General features: G+C 46.5%; 1 protein-coding gene across 2 annotated transcripts; it reads left to right on the top strand.

Moving 5' to 3' along the window:
- The first annotated feature begins 91 nt into the window (after positions 1 to 91).
- Positions 92 to 21,826, top strand: gpr17 (G protein-coupled receptor 17). Of its 2 annotated transcripts, none has more exons than XM_020474117.2 (3): positions 92 to 893; positions 17,256 to 17,414; positions 19,281 to 21,826. In XM_020474117.2, exons 2-3 carry the CDS (start codon positions 17,258 to 17,260, stop codon positions 20,165 to 20,167), a joined length of 1,044 nt encoding a protein of 347 aa, XP_020329706.1. In that variant the 5' UTR covers positions 92 to 893; positions 17,256 to 17,257; the 3' UTR covers positions 20,168 to 21,826. The 2 variants fall into 2 exon arrangements, with proteins under 2 accessions (XP_020329706.1, XP_020329707.1); XM_020474118.2 differs by having other exon boundaries at positions 125 to 889.
- The last annotated feature ends 1,407 nt before the right edge of the window (positions 21,827 to 23,233 follow it).

The following is a 23,233-nucleotide window of genomic DNA, read 5'->3' as shown; positions in this document are numbered from 1 at the left end:
AGGGTGGGGTCAGGGTTCATATCAAAGCCTCCCCATTGGGACTCAGAATTTTTGTTATCACATTATGTTGAGACACAAAAAGAGCCACAGTCTCAGAGAGAGAGAGAGAGAGAGAGAAAGAGAGAGCATCCTGGAGAGAGAGATAGAAAAGAGGGTGATAAGACAACATTCCTAACCTCCTGTCAGTGAGAGAGAGCAACACAGAGGACAGCAGAGGAGCCTCCCAACCAACCCAGGCCCTCCCCAGTCCCTCCTAGTCTTCACTTTGTTCCACATCCAGAAGAGGACCCTGTGCTTTGCTACCTACGGCTTTTTACCCTGCTCTCCTGTGAATCCTACCCGTACTGCTCATTGCCGTGCTCTCCTGTGAATCCTACCCGTACTGCTCGTTGCCGTGCTCTTCTGTGAATCCTACCCGTACTGCTCGTTGCCGTGCTCTCCTGTGAATCCTACCCGTACTGCTCGTTGCCGTGCTCTTCTGTGAATCCTACCCGTACTGCTCGTTGCCGTGCTCTTCTGTGAATCCTACCCGTACAGCTCTTTACTGTGCTCTTCTGTGAATCCTACCCGTACAGCTCTTTACTGTGCTCTTCTGTTCAATTACAACTCTACTGCTGCTTCGTCCTACACCAGCTGTTGACAGCCAGACCAACGTCGACTAGTCAGCTACTCCACGACCCCATCACTGCACTGGGCAGGCACACCACTTCCTCCTCACTGCACTGGGCAGCCACACCACTTCCACCTCACTGCACTGGGCAGCCACACCACTTCCTCCTCACTGCACTGGGCAGCCACACCACTTCCTCCTCACTGCACTGGGCAGCAACACCACTTCCTCCTCACTGCACTTCCCTCAAGCAGAACACGCTGTCTGAGAAGAACACTGGTGGGTAAGTCTGATCTCTCTGGTTTTATTGAAGAATTTACCTTCTCGTGGTCTTTTCTGTATTTGAGTTCAAGTTTTTTTTTTGCAGAAAATGTCGCATGACAAATGTCATAGTCTTCTGAGTGTCCTCTCTCTCTTTCTCTTTCTCCCAGATATCTGGAATTGATATATGGAATTGATATCTGGAATTGATATCTGGAATTGATATATGGAATTGATATCTGGAATTGATATCTGGAATTGATATCTGGAATTGATATATGGAATTGATATATGGAATTGATATCTGGAATTGATATCTGGAATTGATATCTGGAATTGTTTTAAGATTGTTATACTATGTATCATTTAGGTATTTGATTTCGAATTTTAGGACCCATTTAGGTATCCCAAAAATATAGAAACAAATATTTGATAAAATATTGAATTTGGCATTTACTACTTTTAGCCCAAAGAAACGTATTAAAAATGTGTTAAAAAAAATAAAAAGGCAATAAAAAGGGTGTCTGTCCTGTATCTAGGAGAAAGCTCGGGAAATATGTATATCTTTACCCCTTTTGGGGGGTTGGCACAACACTACAATACCTTCATATTCATTCCAGAAATGGTTTAAATTGTTTTAAACGGTACTGGTTACCTCCAGACGAGTCCCGTGACCCTTGTGGGGGTCGTAGAGCAAAATCGAGAACACCATCGTGTTCGCGAGAGTCTCATCTTTCCGTATAGTTGTCATATTAGTTCAGACCGATTTTTGGGATGCCTCCTGGTCTGACAAACACCGCTGTACCTCTGCCACCTTCCACCGCCGATGCGGAAGGCTGTCACAGGCGGATGAGTTGGATTGAGACGCAGCAAAAAAACATATTTCTCTTAAACTGACAGATATTAATGGGAGATTTAATTATATTGACTCATTAGACTCAGATTATTAACTGAAGCATTTGAGATGTTTGTGGTGTTCTGATCTGTGACTACGCTAAGGATTTTTTTTTACCATGGTCTTATTTGTAGAGTTTTAGTTTGGGAGGATAAAACTTGTTCAAGTTCTCAAGGTCACTGGAGATAACAGGTCCATTGTAACTCAATAGATATCGTACCTAGCTCCGTTCACAGAGCCAAATAAACCCAGGGAATTTATCAGCACACAAGCCTCAAGTCTGGCTTCCTGCTGTGTGTTTTACGGTTGGAGTTAGATTTGGAGTCTGTCAGATGAGGTCTGTTTTCAGACGGTGGGTCAGTGAATCTCATCAGGTAACTTCCTGTTTTCAGACGGTGGGTCAGTGAATCTCATCAGGTAACTTCCTGTTTTCAGACGGTGGGTCAGTGAATCTCATCAGGTAACTTCCTGTTTTCAGACGGTGGGTCAGTGAATCTCATCAGGTAACTTCCTGTTTTCAGACGGTGGGTCAGTGAATCTCATCAGGTAACTTCCTGTTTTCAGACGGTTGGTCAGTGAATCTCATCAGGGAACTTCCTGTTTTCAGACGGTGGGTCAGTGAATCTCATCAGGTAACTTCCTGTTTTCAGACGGTTGGTCAGTGAATCTCATCAGGTAACTTCCTGTTTTCAGACGGTGGGTCAGTGAATCTCATCAGGTAACTTCCTGTTTTCAGACAGTTGGTCAGTGAATCTCATCAGGGAACTTCCTGTTTTCAGACGGTGGGTCAGTGAATCTCATCAGGTAACTTCCTGTTTTCAGACGGTTGGTCAGTGAATCTCATCAGGTAACTTCCTGTTTTCAGACGGTTGGTCAGTGAATCTCATCAGGTAACTTCCTGTTTTCAGACGGTTGGTCAGTGAATCTCATCAGGTAACTTCTTTAACTTTGCCACTGTATTTTGTAGCCTTCAATTTGTGCTTTCAGGATTTTCTGTGGGGATCAACTCTTAACAGGGGTCACATTTGCTCCTGTTAACCCCAGTGACAAGGTCATGTTAACCCTAGGGACAGGCTCATGTTAACCCCAGGTTCCTGTTAACCCCAGTGACAGGTTCCTGTTAACCCCAGTGACAGGTTCCTGTTAACCCCAGTGACAGGTTCCTGTTAACCCCAGTGACAGGTTCCTGTTAACCCTAGTGACAGGTTCCTGTTAACTCCAGTGGCAGGTTCCTGTTAACCCCAGTGACAGGTTCCTGTTAACCCCAGTGACAGGTTCCTGTTAAAACCAGTGACAGGTTCCTGTTAACCCTAGGGACAGGTTCCTGTTAACCCCAGTGATAGGTTCCTGTTAACCCCAGTGACAGGTTCCTGTTAACCCCAGTGACAGGTTCCTGTTAACCCTAGGGACAGGTTCCTGTTAACCCCAGTGATAGGTTCCTGTTAACCCCAGTGACAGGTTCCTGTTATCCCCAGTGACAGGTTCCTGTTAACCCTAGGGACAGGTTCCTGTTAACCCCAGTGACAGGTTCCTGTTAACCCCAGTGATAGGTTCCTGTTAACCCCAGTGACAGGTTCCTGTTAACCCCAGTGACAGGTTCCTGTTAACCCTAGGGACAGGTTCCTGTTAACCCCAGTGATAGGTTCCTGTTAACCCCAGTGACAGGTTCCTGTTAACCCCAGGTTCCTGTTAACCCCAGTGACACGTTCCTGTTAACCCTAGGGACAGGTTCCTGTTAACCCCAGTGATAGGTTCCTGTTAACCCCAGTGACAGGTTCCTGTTAACCCCAGTGACAGGTTCCTGTTAACTCCAGTGACAGGTTCCTGTTAACCCCAGTGATAGGTTCCTGTTAACCCCAGGTTCCTGTTAACCCCAGTGACAGGTTCCTGTTAACCCCAGTGATAGGTTCCTGTTAACCCCAGGTTCCTGTTAACCCCAGTGACAGGTTCCTTTTAACCCTAGTGACAGGTTCCTGTTAACTCCAGTGACAGGTTCCTGTTAACCCCAGTGACAGGTTCCTGTTAACCCCAGTGACAGGTTCCTGTTAACCCCAGTGACAGGTTCCTGTTAACCCCAGTGACAGGTTCCTGTTAACCCCAGTGACAGGTTCCTGTGGAATGTGTAATATGTCTAGAGAGAAGGCTGTGCTGTCCGCTGCAGAACCGACAGCGATCCCATTCCCCCTCACAAATGAAGGCTTTGAATAATCTCTCATAACTATTTGTATGTGTCCCAAATGGCACCCTATTCCCTATATATTGTGCACTACTTTTGACTATCTTCCCTGGTCAAAAGCAGTGCACTTGAATAGAGATTAGGGTGCCCATTTGGGACACAGCCCTAGTCTGATCCAAAGAATCCCCTCTTTCCTCTCTTGACTGCTGGACTGGTGCGAACACTCCCACACATTTACACCATCAGACCATTGTGATAGAGGCTTGTTCTGGGGGTTTATCTCCCTGTAGGGGGTTGTCACACACAGTAATAAATCAGTGGAGCGTGATTCCCCCCCAACCCCCATAGGGCTCTGGTCTAAAGTAGTGCACTATATATAGGGAATATGGTTCCATAGGGCTTTGGTCTAAAGTAGTGCACTATATATAGGGAATAGGGTTCCATAGGGCTCTGGTCTAAAGTAGTGCACTATATATAGGGAATAGGGTTCCATAGGGCTCTGGTCAAAACTAGGGCACCAAAACTAGGGCACCAAAAATAATGTAATTTGGGACACCCCTACACAACGTAGAGGCAGAAGGTTGCTTGGGAAATGTCGTCCCCTCGTAGTCCCACAGCTCCCCTGAACACTGTTTCACACCACGAGGATCAGACAGGGAAGAGATCTGTCCTGAACACTGTTTCACACCACGAGGATCAGACAGGGAAGAGATCCGTCGTCCTGAACACTGTTTCACACCACGAGGATCAGACAGGGAAGAGATCCGTCGTCCTGAACACTGTTTCACACCACGAGGATCAGACAGGGAAGAGATCCGTCGTCCTGAACACTGTTTCACACCACGAGGATCAGACAGGGAAGAGATCCGTCGTCCTGAACACTGTTTCACACCACGAGGATCAGACAGGGAAGAGATCCGTCGTCCTGAACACTGTTTCACACCACGAGGATCAGACAGGGAAGAGATCCGTCGTCCTGAACACTGTTTCACACCACGAGGATCAGACAGGGAAGAGATCCGTCGTCCTGAACAATGTTTCACACCACGAGGATCAGACAGGGAAGAGATCCGTCCTGCCAGTGGTACTACATCTGACTGAGTCCTTATGTGACCTCTGGCTCTCTGAGTCTGTGTCCCAAATGGTCATGTATTCCCTATATAGTGCACTACTGTTGACGAGGAACCGTAAGACTCTGGTGAAAAGTAGTGTACTACTGTACATAGGGAATAGTGCGTTTCTCAGTTGGTAGAGCACGGTGCTTGTAACGGGTAGTTGGCTTTGATACCCAGGACCACCCATACATAAACTGTAAGTCGCTTTGGATAAAAGTGTCAGCTAAATGGCATATAGTACAGATGTAGGATCTTAATTTGAGCCAGATTGCTATTGAGGGAAAATAATCCTGCAGCAACAGGAAATGTGAGTTTTTGTTTTTGTAGATGTTGGTACATTTTACGTTAGGTCAAATCAAGTCTACAGTTTTTAAGTGGAAATTACAAACTTTAGAACCACCTTTTAAACCTTGAATATAATACAAGGTTACATTTCCTGCCGTGCAGGAAAATGATCATCAACAAAAGAGTGATCAAATTAAGATGGTACATCTGTATAATAGGGTGCCATTTGGGAGTCACTCTGGCTCTCCGGTCAGCATGTATAGGAGAGACAGCTGCTGAGGTTGAAGTTTTGAAAATGAACAAAGGAGGGTTTTGAGCCTCCTCTCACCCAGGAATGTCTCCACAGTTCCCAGGCAGTCCAGGACAAGCCTAGTTTTAGTGGGGAGTCCCACAACTACGTCATATGACTTTCATCAATGATTTGTTATTCTGTATTTTGTGAGTGGTTTATGTGTGTGTATCCCACTGACACACTCTCCTCTGCTCCAACATCTGCGGGTCTCCGGTACACACCTCTTTTGTGCCTTTCACGGAGGCTCTGATAATATTGATGTTTGGCCTTATGGCTAACTGCTTACAGCTGTCCTGTGCGGCAGGCAGGGGAGTGGTGATTGGATAATTAAAAGTGATGTCGGAAGTCATAACAGAGAACGGGGAATGTTCTCTTTTAGTAGGAGATTTAAACCACATTGAAGGACTTAATTATATATATTTTTTTTACAAAATGAAAAAGGGAAATAAAATAGATTGTGCATTTTAGATTCAATGGGTGTTCAATGTTTAAAAAAAACCCATCTTCATCTCTTCTTCAGCCAATAGACAGTTACAGTTGCATCTGTTGGGACTGGAATATATACAGAAGAAGTGCAACGACAGAAACATCACTTCTAAACCACCTGCGCTCAAACGGTGAGGCCATTTCACCGGTGGAAGAGCCACTCGGTCATTACTTATAATGGGACAAATCAGACAACTGGGTCAGACCAGGGGGTAATGGGACAAATCAGACAACTGGGTCAGACCAGGGGGTTATGGGACAAATCAGACAACTGGGTCAGACCAGGGGGTTATGGGACAAATTAGACAACTGGGCCAGACCAGGGGGTAATGGGACAAATCAGACAACTGGGTCAGACCAGGGGGTAATGGGACAAATTAGACAACTGGGTCAGACCAGGGGGTAATGGGACAAATCAGACAACTGGGTCAGACCAGGTGGTAATGGGACAAATTAGACAACTGGGTCAGACCAGGGGGTAATGGGACAAATCAGACAACTGGGTCAGACCAGGGGGTTATGGGACAAATTAGACAACTGGGCCAGACCAGGGGGTAATGGGACAAATTAGACAACTGGGCCAGACCAGGGGGTAATGGGACAAATCAGACAACTGGGCCAGACCAGGGGGTAATGGGACAAATCAGACAACTGGGCCAGACAAGGGGGTAATGGGACAAATTAGACAACTGGGCCAGACAAAGGGGTAATGGGACAAATTAGACAACTGGGTCAGACCAGGGGGTAATGGGACAAATCAGACAACTGGGCCAGACCAGGGGGTAATGGGACAAATCAGACAACTGGGTCAGACCAGGGGGTAATGGGACAAATCAGACAACTGGGCCAGACAAAGGGGTAATGGGACAAATTAGACAACTGGGCCAGACAAAGGGGTAATGGGACAAATTAGACAACTGGGTCAGACCAGGGGGTAATGGGACAAATCAGACAACTGGGCCAGACCAGGGGGTAATGGGACAAATCAGACAACTAGGTCAGACCAGGGGGTAATGGGACAAATCAGACAACTGGGCCAGACCAGGGGGTAATGGGACAAATCAGACAACTGGGCCAGACCAGGGGGTAATGGGACAAATCAGACAACTGGGCCAGACAAGGGGGTAATGGAACAAATCAGACAACTGGGTCAGACCAGGGGTAATGGGACAAATTAGACAACTGGGTCAGACCAGGGGGTAATGGTACAAATCAGACAACTGGGTCAGACTAGGGGGTAATGGGACAAATTAGACAACTGGGGGTAATGGGACAAATTAGACAACTGGGTCTGACCAGGGGGTAATGGGACAAATCAGACAACTGGGTCAGACCAGGGGGTTATGGGACAAATCAGACAACTGGGCCAGACCAGGGGGTAATGGGACAAATCAGACAACTGGGCCAGACAAAGGGGTAATGGGACAAATTAGACAACTGGGCCAGACAAAGGGGTAATGGGACAAATTAGACAACTGGGTCAGACCAGGGGGTAATGGGACAAATCAGACAACTGGGCCAGACCAGGGGGTAATGGGACAAATCAGACAACTAGGTCAGACCAGGGGGTAATGGGACAAATCAGACAACTGGGCCAGACCAGGGGGTAATGGGACAAATCAGACAACTGGGCCAGACCAGGGGGTAATGGGACAAATCAGACAACTGGGCCAGACAAGGGGGTAATGGAACAAATCAGACAACTGGGTCAGACCAGGGGGTAATGGGACAAATCAGACAACTGGTTCAGACCAGGGGGTAATGGGACAAATCAGGCAACTGGTTCAGACCAGGGGGTAATGGGACAAATCAGACAACTGGGCCAGACCAGGGGGTAATGGGACAAATCAGACAACTGGTTCAGACCAGGGGGTAATGGGACAAATCAGACAACTGGTTCAGACCAGGGGGTAATGGAACAAATCAGACAACTGGTTCAGACCAGGGGGTAATGGAACAAATCAGACAACTGGTTCAGACCAGGGGGTAATGGGACAAATCAGACAACTGGTTCAGACCAGGGGGTTATGGGACAAATCAGACAACTGGTTCAGACCAGGGGGTAATGGGACAAATCAGACAACTGGTTCAGACCAGGGGGTAATGGGACAAATCAGACAACTGGTTCAGACCAGGGGGTTATGGGACAAATCAGACAACTGGTTCAGACCAGGGGGTAATGGGACAAATCAGACAACTGGGCCAGACCAGGGGGTAATGGGACAAATCAGACAACTGGTTCAGACCAGGGGGTAATGGGACAAATCAGACAACTGGTTCAGACCAGGGGGTAATGGGACAAATCAGACAACTGGTTCAGACCAGGGGGTAATGGGACAAATCAGACAACTGGTTCAGACCAGGGGGTAATGGGACAAATCAGACAACTGGGCCAGACCAGGGGGTAATGGGACAAATCAGACAACTGGTTCAGACCAGGGGGTAATGGGACAAATCAGACAACTGGTTCAGACCAGGGGGTAATGGAACAAATCAGACAACTGGGCCAGACCAGGGGGTAATGGGACAAATCAGACAACTGGGCCAGACCAGGGGGTAATGGGACAAATCAGACAACTGGTTCAGACCAGGGGGTAATGGGACAAATCAGACAACTGGTTCAGACCAGGGGGTAATGGGACAAATCAGACAACTGGGCCAGACCAGGGGGTAATGGGACAAATCAGACAACTGGTTCAGACCAGGGGGTAATGGGACAAATCAGACAACTGGTTCAGACCAGGGGGTAATGGGACAAATCAGACAACTGGTTCAGACCAGGGGGTAATGGGACAAATCAGACAACTGGGCCAGACCAGGGGGTAATGGGACAAATCAGACAACTGGTTCAGACCAGGGGGTAATGGGACAAATCAGACAACTGGTTCAGACCAGGGGGTAATGGAACAAATCAGACAACTGGGCCAGACCAGGGGGTAATGGGACAAATCAGACAACTGGGCCAGACCAGGGGGTAATGGGACAAATCAGACAACTGGTTCAGACCAGGGGGTAATGGGACAAATCAGACAACTGGTTCAGACCAGGGGGTAATGGGACAAATCAGACAACTGGGCCAGACCAGGGGGTAATGGGACAAATCAGACAACTGGTTCAGACCAGGGGGTAATGGGACAAATCAGACAACTGGTTCAGACCAGGGGGTAATGGGACATTATGTACAAAATAAGTTACAAAAAATGCGAAAAACAAACAAAACAGCACGGTTGGTTAAGAGCCCATAAAACTCCCCTCCACTGCCATTATCATATATTTGATTTTGTAAATAAATAAATATAATATATTTTACAATCTTTTATATATTTTGTTTCTCTTTTCCTTTCTATAGTTGCCTAAAATTCACAAGTTTTTAAAAAACTTTCATGCTTCTTTAAAGCCCAACCAAAATCGCAAAACTAACAGTCAAAATAAATTGCGAGCCAAAGCAACACCCTTGAAAGACAATCGGCAACGAAGTTGTCCTTACCATGTTCATGTCTGATTTCAAGGGGAAACTCCTGCAATATCCATAGTAACTTTCCTCAGTGGAAATTGTTGGATTGGGACAGAGTCCACAACGTCAACGTCATGCTCTAGTACAATTGTCTGAGTTGGCACATCTGAGAATAAACCCGGGGCGGCAGGGTAGCCTAGTGGTTAGAGCGTTGGACTAGTAACCGGAAGGTTGCAAGTTCAAACCCCCGAGCTGACAAGGTACAAATCTGTCGTTCTGCCCCTGAACAAGGCAGTTAACCCACTGTTCTTAGGCCGTCATTGAAAATAAGAATTTGTTCTTAACTGACTTGCCTATGAATATTCAAAAGCAGTCTACAATGTTGCCTTTTTTCTCCGGAGAGAAGTGTGCCAAAAAGACATCAAGCACAGGGTGTAAGACTATAGTCAACGGTGACAGTAGTGGCCACAGGCAGAATGTCACTACCGGTTTCCACCGACTTCGCCGCCCCGATCGTAGTGGGTGAAGTACGGTTTCAACATGTTGTCATGACACAGTTTGTTTTTTCTTCCTGCGGTCCGGTGTGGCGATAATGTAATCCAGATTAACAATTATTTTCACTATGGGGTAAGGGCCTGAAAAACAAGCTTGCAACGGTGGCCCCAGAATGGCAACAAAACCAGGACTTGGTCACCCATATTGAAAGTGCGGTTTCGGGCCTTCCGATCTTACCAAATTTTAATTTGCGCCCTCTCCAGATTCTCACTTTCAAACTCACAGGTGTGGTACAATCTGTATCAAAAAGAGCTGAAGTTCTCCAACAGATGTTTTTCATGCTTTTAAGGTGTCGCCCTGCAGCAACTGCTCTATCAGCAAACCCAAAGGACCTCTGACATGATGTCCAAACACCAGTTCATTCGGGTTAAAACAGAGAGATTCCTGAACAACCTACCGCGCTGCAAACAGCACAAGACCCCTTCATCCCAGTCTTCCTCAAACTCAAAGGACCTCTGACATGATGTCCAAACACCAGTTCATTCGGGTTAAAACAGAGAGATTCCTGAACAACCTACCGCGCTGCAAACAGCACAAGACCCCTTCATCCCAGTCTTCCTCAAACTCAAAGGACCTCTGACATGATGTCCAAACACCAGTTCATTCGGGTTAAAACAGAGAGATTCCTGAACAACCTACCGCGCTGCAAACAGCACAAGACCCCTTCATCCCAGTCTTCCTCAAACTCAAAGGACCTCTGACATGATGTCCAAACACCAGTTCATTCGGGTTAAAACAGAGAGATTCCTGAACAACCTACCGCGCTGCAAACAGCACAAGACCCCTTCATCCCAGTCTTCCTCAAACTCAAAGGACCTCTGACATGATGTCCAAACACCAGTTCATTCGGGTTAAAACAGAGAGATTCCTGAACAACCTACCGCGCTGCAAACAGCACAAGACCCCTTCATCCCAGTCTTCCTCAAACCCAAAGGACCTCTGACATGATGTCCAAACACCAGTTCATTCGGGTTAAAACAGAGAGATTCCTGAACAACCTACCGCGCTGCAAACAGCACAAGACCCCTTCATCCCAGTCTTCCTCAAACTCAAAGCAGTAAACTCTCAATATAGACTTCAAAGTCTGATGAAGTCTGTCAAGAGCACCTTGAGACTCTGGGTGGTAGGTACTAGACCTTGAGACTCTGGGTGGTAGGTACTAGACCTTGAGACTCTGGGTGGTAGGTACTAGACCTTGAGACTCTGGGTGGTATGCACTAGACCTTGAGACTCTGGGTGGTAGGTACTAGACCTTGAGACTCTGGGTGGTATGCACTAGACCTTGAGACTCTGGGTGGTAGGTACTAGACCTTGAGACTCTGGGTGGTAGGTACTAGACCTTGAGACTCTGGGTGGTAGGTACTAGACCTTGAGACTCTGGGTGGTAGGTACTAGACCTTGAGACTGTGGGTGGTAGGTACTAGACCTTGAGACTCTGGGTGGTAGGTACTAGACCTTGAGACTCTGGGTGGTAGGTACTAGACCTTGAGACTCTGGGTGGTAGGTACTAGACCTTGAGACTCTGGGTGGTAGGTACTAGACCTTGAGACTCTGGGTGCTATGCACTAGACCTTGAGACTCTGGGTGGTAGGTACTAGACCTTGAGACTCTGGGTGGTATGCACTAGACCTTGAGACTCTGGGTGGTAGATACTAGACCTTGAGACTCTGGGTGGTATGCACTAGACCTTGAGACTCTGGGTGGTAGGTACTAGACCTTGAGACTCTGGGTGGTAGGTACTAGACCTTGAGACTCTGGGTGGTAGGTACTAGACCTTGAGACTCTGGGTGGTAGGTACTAGACCTTGAGACTCTGGGTGGTATGCACTAGACCTTGAGACTCTGGGTGGTAGGTACTAGACCTTGAGACTCTGGGTGGTAGGTACTAGACCTTGAGACTCTGGGTGGTAGGTACTAGACCTTGAGACTCTGGGTGGTAGGTACTAGACCTTGAGACTGTGGGTGGTAGGTACTAGACCTTGAGACTCTGGGTGGTAGGTACTAGACCTTGAGACTCTGGGTGGTAGGTACTAGACCTTGAGACTCTGGGTGGTAGGTACTAGACCTTGAGACTCTGGGTGCTATGCACTAGACCTTGAGACTCTGGGTGGTAGGTACTAGACCTTGAGACTCTGGGTGGTATGCACTAGACCTTGAGACTCTGGGTGGTAGATACTAGACCTTGAGACTCTGGGTGGTATGCACTAGACCTTGAGACTCTGGGTGGTAGGTACTAGACCTTGAGACTCTGGGTGGTAGGTACTAGACCTTGAGACTGTGGGTGGTAGGTACTAGACCTTGAGACTCTGGGTGGTAGGTACTAGACCTTGAGACTCTGGGTGGTAGGTACTAGACCTTGAGACTCTGGGTGGTAGGTACTAGACCTTGAGACTCTGGGTGGTAGGTACTAGACCTTGAGACTCTGGGTGGTAGGTACTAGACCTTGAGACTCTGGGTGCTATGCACTAGACCTTGAGACTCTGGGTGGTAGGTACTAGACCTTGATACTCTGGGTGGTATGCACTAGACCTTGAGACTCTGGGTGGTAGATACTAGACCTTGAGACTCTGGGTGGTATGCACTAGACCTTGAGACTCTGGGTGGTAGGTACTAGACCTTGAGACTCTGGGTGGTAGGTACTAGACCTTGAGACTCTGGGTGGTAGGTACTAGACCTTGAGACTCTGGGTGGTAGGTACTAGACCTTGAGACTCTGGGTGGTAGGTACTAGACCTTGAGACTCTGGGTGGTATGCACTAGACCTTGAGACTCTGGGTGGTAGGTACTAGACCTTGAGACTCTGGGTGGTAGGTACTAGACCTTGAGACTCTGGGTGGTAGGTACTAGACCTTGAGACTCTGGGTGGTAGGTACTAGACCTTGAGACTGTGGGTGGTAGGTACTAGACCTTGAGACTCTGGGTGGTAGGTACTAGACCTTGAGACTCTGGGTGGTAGGTACTAGACCTTGAGACTCTGGGTGGTAGGTACTAGACCTTGAGACTCTGGGTGCTATGCACTAGACCTTGAGACTCTGGGTGGTAGGTACTAGACCTTGAGACTCTGGGTGGTATGCACTAGACCTTGAGACTCTGGGTGGTAGATACTAGACCTTGAGACTCTGGGTGGTATGCACTAGACCTTGAGACTCTGGGTGGTAGGTACTAGACCTTGAGACTCTGGGTGGTAGGTACTAGACCTTGAGACTCTGGGTGGTAGGTACTAGACCTTGAGACTCTGGGTGGTAGGTACTAGACCTTGAGACTCTGGGTGGTAGGTACTAGACCTTGAGACTCTGGGTGGTATGCACTAGACCTTGAGACTCTGGGTGGTAGGTACTAGACCTTGAGACTCTGGGTGGTAGGTACTAGACCTTGAGACTCTGGGTGGTAGGTGCTAGACCTTGAGACTCTGGGTGGTAGGTACTAGACCTTGAGACTCTGGGTGGTATGCACTAGACCTTGAGACTCTGGGTGGTAGGTACTAGACCTTGAGACTGTGGGTGGTAGGCACTAGACCTTGAGACTCTGGGTGGTAGGTACTAGACCTTGAGACTCTGGGTGGTAGGCACTAGACCTTGAGACTCTGGGTGGTAGGCACTAGAGGGGTAATGGGTTACACCCAACTGTTGTATCACTTGACATTAACTTCTAACCTTCGTCCGACTGCACTACCTGCGGAAGTCCAAACGTTGAAAATAATTTCACCAGGGCCTTAACAATACTGGAAGCTGTGATTTTTCTCAGTGGAATGGCCTCAGGGAAACGAGTGGCAGCACACAATATGGTTAAGAGAAACTGTTTACCACTCTTGACGTTGGGCAAAGGACCAACACAACCCTGCTGAAAGGTCAGTCGAAAGCACGAATTGGCTGCAAAGGTGCAACCGGTCAAGTTTGTTTTGGTTTACTCATCCGCTGGCAAACGCCACAGGATTTGCAGTAAGATACAACATCGTCTTTCAGAACAGGCCAGAAGAAGTTACGCTTCTTCCAGACGGGCCGCCCCCAGGTGGTAAGGGTAGGTAACAACACATACACCACACTGATCGTCAACACAGGGGCCCCTCAGGGGTGCGTGCTCAGCCCCCTCCTGTACTCTTTAATTACTTGTTACTTTTATCTCTTATTCTTATCCATATTTTCTTAAACTGCACTGTCGTTTAGGGGCTCGTAAGTAAGCTTTTCACTGTAAGGTCTACCTACATCTGTTGTATTCGGCGCATATGACTAATACAATTTGATTTGATTTGATTTTGATTCACCCCCAAAGGTTGAAGATCACAAACCCTGACTGTTATAGCAGTTTATATTTACGGATGTTGTCTTTCAAATGTTCCTTTAGGATGTGTTTTAACAGTGGAATGTTTAATCTGTGAACCAATTTGTTATCATTGTGGGTGTTATCATGTGTTATAACTATAAAACTAAAACTAATAACAGTATTTCTATACTCATTAATAATAATAGTTAGGTTAAAAAAGTATTATTCTCTAAGCTACATAGCCTATGCGTGCATTGATACTTTACCCATAATGTCATCTGTAGTTCATGTATGTTTCTAGTTCATTAGGCCTATCTTAGAGCAGATCAGTTGTACTTTACCCATGATGTCACCTGTAGTGCATGTTCCACATCAGTCACGGCTTCATCAATAAGTGTATCAATGACGTCGTCCCCACAGTGACCGTACGTACATACCTCAACCAGAAGCAATGGATTACAGGCAACATCCGCACTGAGCTAAAGGGTAGAGCTGCCGCTTTCAAGGAGTGGACGCTTATAAGAAATCCCGCTATGCCCTCCGAAGAACCATGAAACAGGCAAAGCATCAATACACGACTAAGATTGAATCCTACTACACCGGCTCTGACGCTAATCGGATGTGGCAGGGCTTGCAAACTATTAAGGACTACAAAGGGAAGGCAGGCTGCGAGCTGCCCAGTGACACAGGCCTATCAAACGAGCTAAATGACTTCTACGCGCGCAACAATGAAGCATGCATGAGAACACCAGCTGTTCCAGGCGACTGTGTGTCAAGCACTCTGTAGCCGATGTGAGTAAGAGACGCAGGGCCAGACGGATTACCAGGAAGTGTACTCAGAGCATGCGCTGACCAACTGGCAAGTGTCACTGACATTTTCAACCTCTCCCTGACAGAGTCTGTAAAACTTACATGTTTCAAGCAGACCTACCTAAATGACTACTAATCCATAGCAGTCGTGTCTGTAGCCATGAAGTTCTTTGAAAGGCTGGCCATGGCTCGCATCAACACCATCATCCCAGAAACCATAGACCCACTCCACTTTGCATACCGACCCAACAGATCCACAGATGACGCAATCTCTATTGCACTCCTTCAAAGCTCATCACTAAGCCAACAGGTTTATTATCTGGCTCTGGTTGTTCTGTGCTGAGGACCCTGTTGCAGTCGCTGCTGCTGAGCTGTTCTTCTGTACTGCCTGTTGTGGCTGGCTAGATGATCTGCCAGGGATGACTGGAGGGGATTTGAGGACCAAGAGCTACATGGGGACTGGGGCCAATGGGGATGTTGGTTCTCTGTAGCTTGGGGCTCCTTGGATGTTGAGGAGGGGCCTGGGGACTAGTACTTGTTAGTCTCTGGGCTTGGTGTGGGTATTGGACAGGGTCCGGTCCAGGGCAGTGTCTTTAAGCTATTTTTCAAAGAGACTCCACTTTTGCTGAGGTGCACATGGCCATAGAAGTGATAGAAGTGAGGCTGAAAGTCCCAGTGAAGCATCAGGTGCACCTTAGTCAGAGGGGAAGAGGTCTGTGATACCTCTGTGTTGATGGTGTAGATGACTCACACGTCTTGTCTGAGGAAAAGAGTGGAGAGTGTGATTCTGGCTGATGTATAGTAGCGTTGGTCAGCCACATGGCTCAGAGCTATGGCCACATCGGCATTGTGGCTGGGCTGGTATCTGATGACCTCTTCCTTCAGTTCCTGTATCTCTCTCTGTAGGTGGCTGTGGTCCAACAGTGGACGTCAGAATCTCTCTCAGGTGACACACTTCCATTCTGAGGGCATGTTTGTCCTCCTCCAGTTCTCTTGTGGCTGACTGTAGCTCCCTGATCACACTGTGCTGCTGTTCCACCTGATTCACCAGGCTGGTCTCCTCCTCTGTCAGCTGTTGATTGCGGTCCTGCTCTGGCAAGTCAATGATATCTCTCTAAACTCAGCAAAGTCTCTTTCTAGAAAATATAGACTGTCTCTAAGAGATTTGACGTCGGAGGAGAGTCTTGGAGAGACGGGGCTGCGGTCAGGGCTTGGAGGCATCGTCTTCTCATGGATTTTGGTCTGTGGAGAGGCTTGGAGAGACGGGGCTTCGGTCAGGGTTTGGAAGGGGTTGTCTTCTCATGGATTTTGGTCTGTGGAGAGGATTGGAGAGACGGGGCTTCGCTCAGGGCTTGGAGGCATCGTCTTCTCATGGTTTTGGTCTGTGGAGAAGATTGGAGAGACGGGGCTTCGGTCAGGGCTTGGAGGCATCGTCTTCTCATGGTTTTGGTCTGTGGAGAGGCTTCTTGCTTCTTCTCTGAGGGACTGGAAGTCTTCCTGGAACTCCCTCAGGCTGCTTTCTGACCCCTGAACCATGATGGTGTCATTATGGTCGACAATATGATGAGGAAGGGGCAGTTTTCATCATTGTCCCCATTGATTGTTATCTGTCTGCCTTTTCCAATACCAATCTTTCTATGATTTGGTGATTGGCTCTCAGAATAAAATAAGATATGTATTGTGGTCTTCTTCCCCTCTAATATTGCCACCAAGGTCTTGGGTGACTCTCTCCTTATTTTACTTTTAAAGTTGTTCTTTGCTTTGCAATAGTAGACATCTGTAGGCTACAGGATCTCCATTTAGATTTGTATCTTGGTAATTTATTTTCTTGTTCTTTTCCAAGATTTTCCATTTTCTTCTGTTATTATTTTATATTACAGATTGCCTTTTGCTGCAACCACATCCCAAAAAGCAGCTGCTCATTTTCTTCTTCTTCAAGTCAAAAGAAGAGCATTTACAAGCAGCCAAAATCAAGTTCTTCTCAGTTATTTGATCACCTTTTTCTCTCTCTCTCTCTCGGTGTGTCTCCCTCTTTCTCTCTCTCCTCTCTCTTCCCAGAGATGAAGATACAGACCACTCCCACCATGGACATGGACGCCCTGACGTCCATCCTGTCCAACGCGTCTTCAGAGAGTAGCTGTGCTCCTGTAGATAACACTGTGGAGAACATGGTGTTTGGAGGTTACTACATTCTGGTCTTTCTCCTGGCGCTCAATGGTAATGTTATGTTATGTAATGTTATGTTACATACTGTTGTGTTGCGTTGCGTTGCGTTGCGGTGTGTTATGTTTTGTTCCATTATGTTGTGCTGTGTTGCCTAGTGTGGTGTGTTGTTATGTTCGCTATATAGCCTACCTTGACAGTTATTCTTGAGATATCCTCTTCATCCACCCTAGTTGAGATACCCTCTTCATCCACCCTAGTTGAGATACCCTCTTCATCCACCCTAGCTGAGATACCCTCTTCATCCACCCCAGTTGAGATACCCTCTTCATCCACCCTAGTTGAGATACCCTCTTCATCCACCCTAGTTTGGATACCCTCTTCATCCACCCTAGTTGAGATACCCTCTTCATCCACCCTAGTTGAGATACCCTCTTCATCCACCCTAGTTGAGATACCCTCTACATCCACCCTAGTTGAGATACCCTCTACATCCACCCTAGTTGAGATACCCTCTACATCCACCCTAGCTGAGATACCCTCTACATTCACCCTAGCTGAGATACCCTCTTCATCCACTCTAGCTGAGATACCCTCTTCATCCACCCCAGTTTAGATACCCTCTTCATCTACCCTAGTTGAGAAACCCTCTTCATCCAACCTAGTTGAGATACCCTCTTCATCCACCCTAGTTGAGATACCCTCTACATCCACCCTAGTTGAGATATCCTCTTCATCCACCCTAGTTGAGATACCCTCTTCATCCACCCTAGTTGAGATACCCTCTTCATCCACCCTAGTTGAGATACCCTCTTCATCCACCCTAGTTGAGATACCCTCTTCATCCACCCTAGTTTGGATACCCTCTTCATCCACCCTAGTTGAGATACCCTCTTCATCCACCCTAGTTGAGATACCCTCTTCATCCACCCTAGTTGAGATACCCTCTACATCCACCCTAGTTGAGATACCCTCTTCATCCACCCTAGTTGAGATACCCTCTTCATCCACCCTAGTTGAGATACCCTCTACATCCACCCTAGTTGAGATACCCTCTACATCCACCCTAGTTGAGAAACCCTCTACATCCACCCTAGCTGAGATACCCTCTTCATCCACCCCAGTTTAGATACCCTCTTCATCTACCCTAGTTGAGATACCCTCTTCATCCACCCTAGCTGAGATACCCTCTTCATCCACCCCAGTTTAGATATCCTCTTCATCCACCCTAGTTGAGATACCCTCTTCATCCACCCTAGTTGAGATACCCTCTTCATCCACCCTAGTTGAGATACCCTCTTCATCCACCCTAGTTGAGATACCCTCTTCATCCACCCTAGTTTGGATACCCTCTTCATCCACCCTAGTTGAGATACCCTCTTCATCCACCCTAGTTGAGATACCCTCTTCATCCACCCTAGTTGAGATACCCTCTACATCCACCCTAGTTGAGATACCCTCTTCATCCACCCTAGTTGAGATACCCTCTACATCCACCCTAGTTGAGATACCCTCTACATCCACCCTAGTTGAGATACCCTCTACATCCACCCTAGCTGAGATACCCTCTACATTCACCCTAGCTGAGATACCCTTTTCATCCACCCTAACTGAGATACCCTCTTCATCCACCCCAGTTTAGATACCCTCTTCATCTACCCTAGTTGAGATACCCTCTTCATCCACCCTAGCTGAGATACCCTCTTCATCCACCCTAGTTGAGATACCCTCTTCATCCACCCCAGTTTAGATACCCTCTTCATCCACCCTAGTTGAGATACCCTCTTCATCCACCCTAGCTGAGATACCCTCTTCATCCACCCCAGTTTAGATACCCTCTTCATCCACCCTAGCTGAGATAAGGATGTTTGAGTTCTAATAAATGAGATCAATACAAGTCTCGTTCTTTCACCACAACAGGTAACGCCTTGGCCCTCTGGATCTTCTCCCGGCAGCGTGGCACATCCTCTCCCGCTAACGTCTTCCTGCTGCACCTGGCTGTGGCCGACCTCTCCTACGTCATAATCCTGCCCCTCCGCGCCACATACCACCTCACGGGGGGCCACTGGCCGTTCGGCGAGGTTCCGTGTCGAGTCGCCGGCTTCCTGTTTTATGTCAACATGTACGCGAGTCTCTACTTCTTGGCGTGCGTGGCTGGGGATCGCTACCTGGCCGTGGTGCACGCCGTGAGGTCACTGAAGATCCGCCGTGCCCGCTACGCCCACACCATCAGTTTTTCTCTGTGGGTGCTGGTCACCGTCTCCATGGCGCCCCTGCTGGTCACCCACCAGACTGCGGAGGTGGACGGGATGACGGTGTGTCTGCAGCTGTACAGGGAGAAAGCCTCCCGCAAGGCCCTCGTCTCTTTAGCCGTAGCCTTCACCCCTCCTTTCCTCTCCACACTGACCTGCTACCTGCTCATCATCCACAGCCTGAGGAGAGGATCCCGACTGGAGCCCCAGCTGAAGCTGCGAGCCCTGAGGACCATCGGCCTGGTCATGCTGATCTATGTGGTGTGCTTCCTGCCGTACCACGCCTCCAGAGCCACGTTCATCCTGGGGTACGCCCACCCAAATGTCTCCTGCCAGACCAGGCGGGGTCTGTCCCTGGCCAACCGCGTCACCTCCTCCCTCACCTGTCTGAACGGGGGCCTGGATCCTCTGGTGTACCTGTTTGGGGCCGAGAAGTTCCGGGGAACGGTGAGGAGGCTGTTCTTTAGAGACAGGGCCGGGGGATCAGGGGCCACCAGTGCAGGAGAGCTGAAGGGAACACACGAGAGCTCTGTCAGCGCCAAGTCTGAGTTCTGAGAAGTTGGAGGTGGAACCATCTGAAATATCAACTTTATCTGACAGACTTATTTTTAAGTCAGTTTTTAAATAAATTTTTCTACCTGTTTTCACTCAAGCCTCTCAATACTTATTTTTATACTGCCTCTCCTGTCCATATGAGACTGTATCTTTGTTCTCTACTGCCTCTCCTGTCCATATGAGACTGTATCTTTGTTCTCTACTGCCTCTCCTGTCCATATGAGACTGTAACTTTGTTCTCTACTGCCTCTCCTGTCCATATGAGACTGTATCTTTGTTCTCTACTGCCTCTCCTGTCCATATGAGACTGTATCTTTGTTCTCTACTGCCTCTCCTGTCCATATGAGACTGTAACTTTGTTCTCTACTGCCTCTCCTGTCCATATGAGACTGTATCTTTGTTCTCTACTGCCTCTCCTGTCCATATGAGACTGTATCTTTGTTCTCTACTGCCTCTCCTGTCCATATGAGACTGTATCTTTGTTCTCTACTGCCTCTCCTGTCCATATGAGACTGTATCTTTGTTCTCTACTGCCTCTCCTGTCCATATGAGACTGTATCTTTGTTCTCTACTGCCTCTCCTGTCCATATGAGACTGTAACTTTGTTCTCTACTGCCTCTCCTGTCCATATGAGACTGTATCTTTGTTCTCTACTGCCTCTCCTGTCCATATGAGACTGTATCTTTGTTCTCTACTGCCTCTCCTGTCCATATGAGACTGTAACTTTGTTCTCTACTGCCTCTCCTGTCCATATGAGACTGTATCTTTGTTCTCTACTGCCTCTCCTGTCCATATGAGACTGTATCTTTGTTCTCTACTGCCTCTCCTGTCCATATGAGACTGTATCGTTGACTTTGTCTTTGAAATCAATTAGAGTTTGTTTCATTATCATCTCCCTTCAGTTGTAACTATTTTCAACCCTGCCAAAGTGCTGGTAAAGACCAAATCAATGGATGCCATCCCAGTTGTAATTCTAGTTGTACAGTATTTTGCGTAAAACTTTGTTTTTTTTTAAAGGGGGGGGAATGCATGCCTTTTCATCTTAGTAGGTCTTGATCTGTTAACTCTTTAAAATCGTGCTTAGTAATGCATAACATGCTTTTGGGCAAGGTTATTATTACGATAATACAATCTTATTCTCACTAATTAAAGTGTATCTTCAATGTTTCCCACCAAGTTAATTCATGATACAATCAAAATGTATTTTCCTCATGTAATCTCCATTAACGTTTCCTTGTCGTCCTAATACCAAAAAAATAAAAAAATGTAGCCATTAATTTCAAAATTATATATTGGATAAATCTCTTCCCGACTTTCTAGCAAAACGTTATGTTTGACACTGAGGTTAGTCATCAGTGTCTTCAAATGGATGTGTTTGGACATGAGTTTGTAAGCCTGTTTGTTTACAAACCACTGTTTCCTCAATGCATTGTAATTGCTATGCATCCTGACATAACATTTGACATATTGCAGAACGGGATCTATAGAGCGTCATATGATATCAAAGAGCCCAGGCTGAGCAATGAGCCAACTGTTCTCACCTAAAATATCTCATGGCCTTTCTGTTATTTATACATTTGACTGTATCTTCACTTTAGGACTGTAAATTAATAAATTGTTACACATATATATATAAATAAATAAATGGTGTCTTTTTTCATTCTATGTGCTTATACACCGTACAGACTAGACTGAGGTTATAGACTGTCTTAGTGGTTATTAAATAACACTCTGTACAGACTGGACTGAGGTTATAGATTGTCTTAGTGGTTATTAAATAACACTCTGTACAGAGTAGACTGAGGTTATAGACTGTCTTAGTGGTTATTAAATAACACTCTGTACAGAGTAGACTGAGGTTATAGACTGTCTTAGTGGTTATTAAATAACACTCTGTACAGACTAGACTGAGGTTATAGATTGTCTTAGTGGTTATTAAATAACACTCTGTACAGACTAGACTGAGGTTATAGACTGTCTTAGTGGTTATTAAATAACACTCTGTACAGACTAGACTGAGGTTATAGATTGTCTTAGTGGTTATTAAATAACACTCTGTACAGACTAGACTGAGGTTATAGACTGTCTTAGTGGTTATTAAATAACACTCTGTACAGAGTAGACTGAGGTTATAGATTGTCTTAGTGGTTATTAAATAACACTCTGTACAGACTAGACTGAGGTTATAGACTGTCTTAGTGGTTATTAAATAACACTCTGTACAGAGTAGACTGAGGTTATAGATTGTCTTAGTGGTTATTAAATAACACTCTGTACAGACTAGACTGAGGTTATAGATTGTCTTAGTGGTTATTAAATAACACTCTGTACAGAGTAGACTGAGGTTATAGATTGTCTTAGTGGTTATTAAATAACACTCTGTACAGACTAGACTGAGGTTATAGACTGTCTTAGTGGTTATTAAATAACACTCCGTACAGACTAGACTGAGGTTATAGACTGTCTTAGTGGTTATTAAATAACACTCTGTACAGACTAGACTGAGGTTATAGACTGTCTTAGTGGTTATTAAATAACACTCCGTACAGACTAGACTGAGGTTATAGACTGTCTTAGTGGTTATTAAATAACACTCTGTACAGACTAGACTGAGGTTATAGATTGTCTTAGTGGTTATTAAATAACACTCTGTACAGACTAGACTGAGGTTATAGACTGTCTTAGTGGTTATTAAATAACACTCTGTACAGACTAGACTGAGGTTATAGATTGTCTTAGTGGTTATTAAATAACACTCTGTACAGACTAGACTGAGGTTATAGACTGTCTTAGTGGTTATTAAATAACACTCTGTACAGAGTAGACTGAGGTTATAGATTGTCTTAGTGGTTATTAAATAACACTCTGTACAGACTAGACTGAGGTTATAGACTGTCTTAGTGGTTATTAAATAACACTCTGTACAGAGTAGACTGAGGTTATAGATTGTCTTAGTGGTTATTAAATAACACTCTGTACAGACTAGACTGAGGTTATAGATTGTCTTAGTGGTTATTAAATAACACTCTGTACAGAGTAGACTGAGGTTATAGATTGTCTTAGTGG

Source organism: Oncorhynchus kisutch, linkage group LG13 (assembly GCF_002021735.2).
Source record: "Oncorhynchus kisutch isolate 150728-3 linkage group LG13, Okis_V2, whole genome shotgun sequence".
Classification (NCBI taxonomy): domain Eukaryota; kingdom Metazoa; phylum Chordata; class Actinopteri; order Salmoniformes; family Salmonidae; genus Oncorhynchus; species Oncorhynchus kisutch.
Note: the sequence above shows the minus strand (reverse complement) of the source record. Positions and strands in the feature narration are given on the sequence as shown.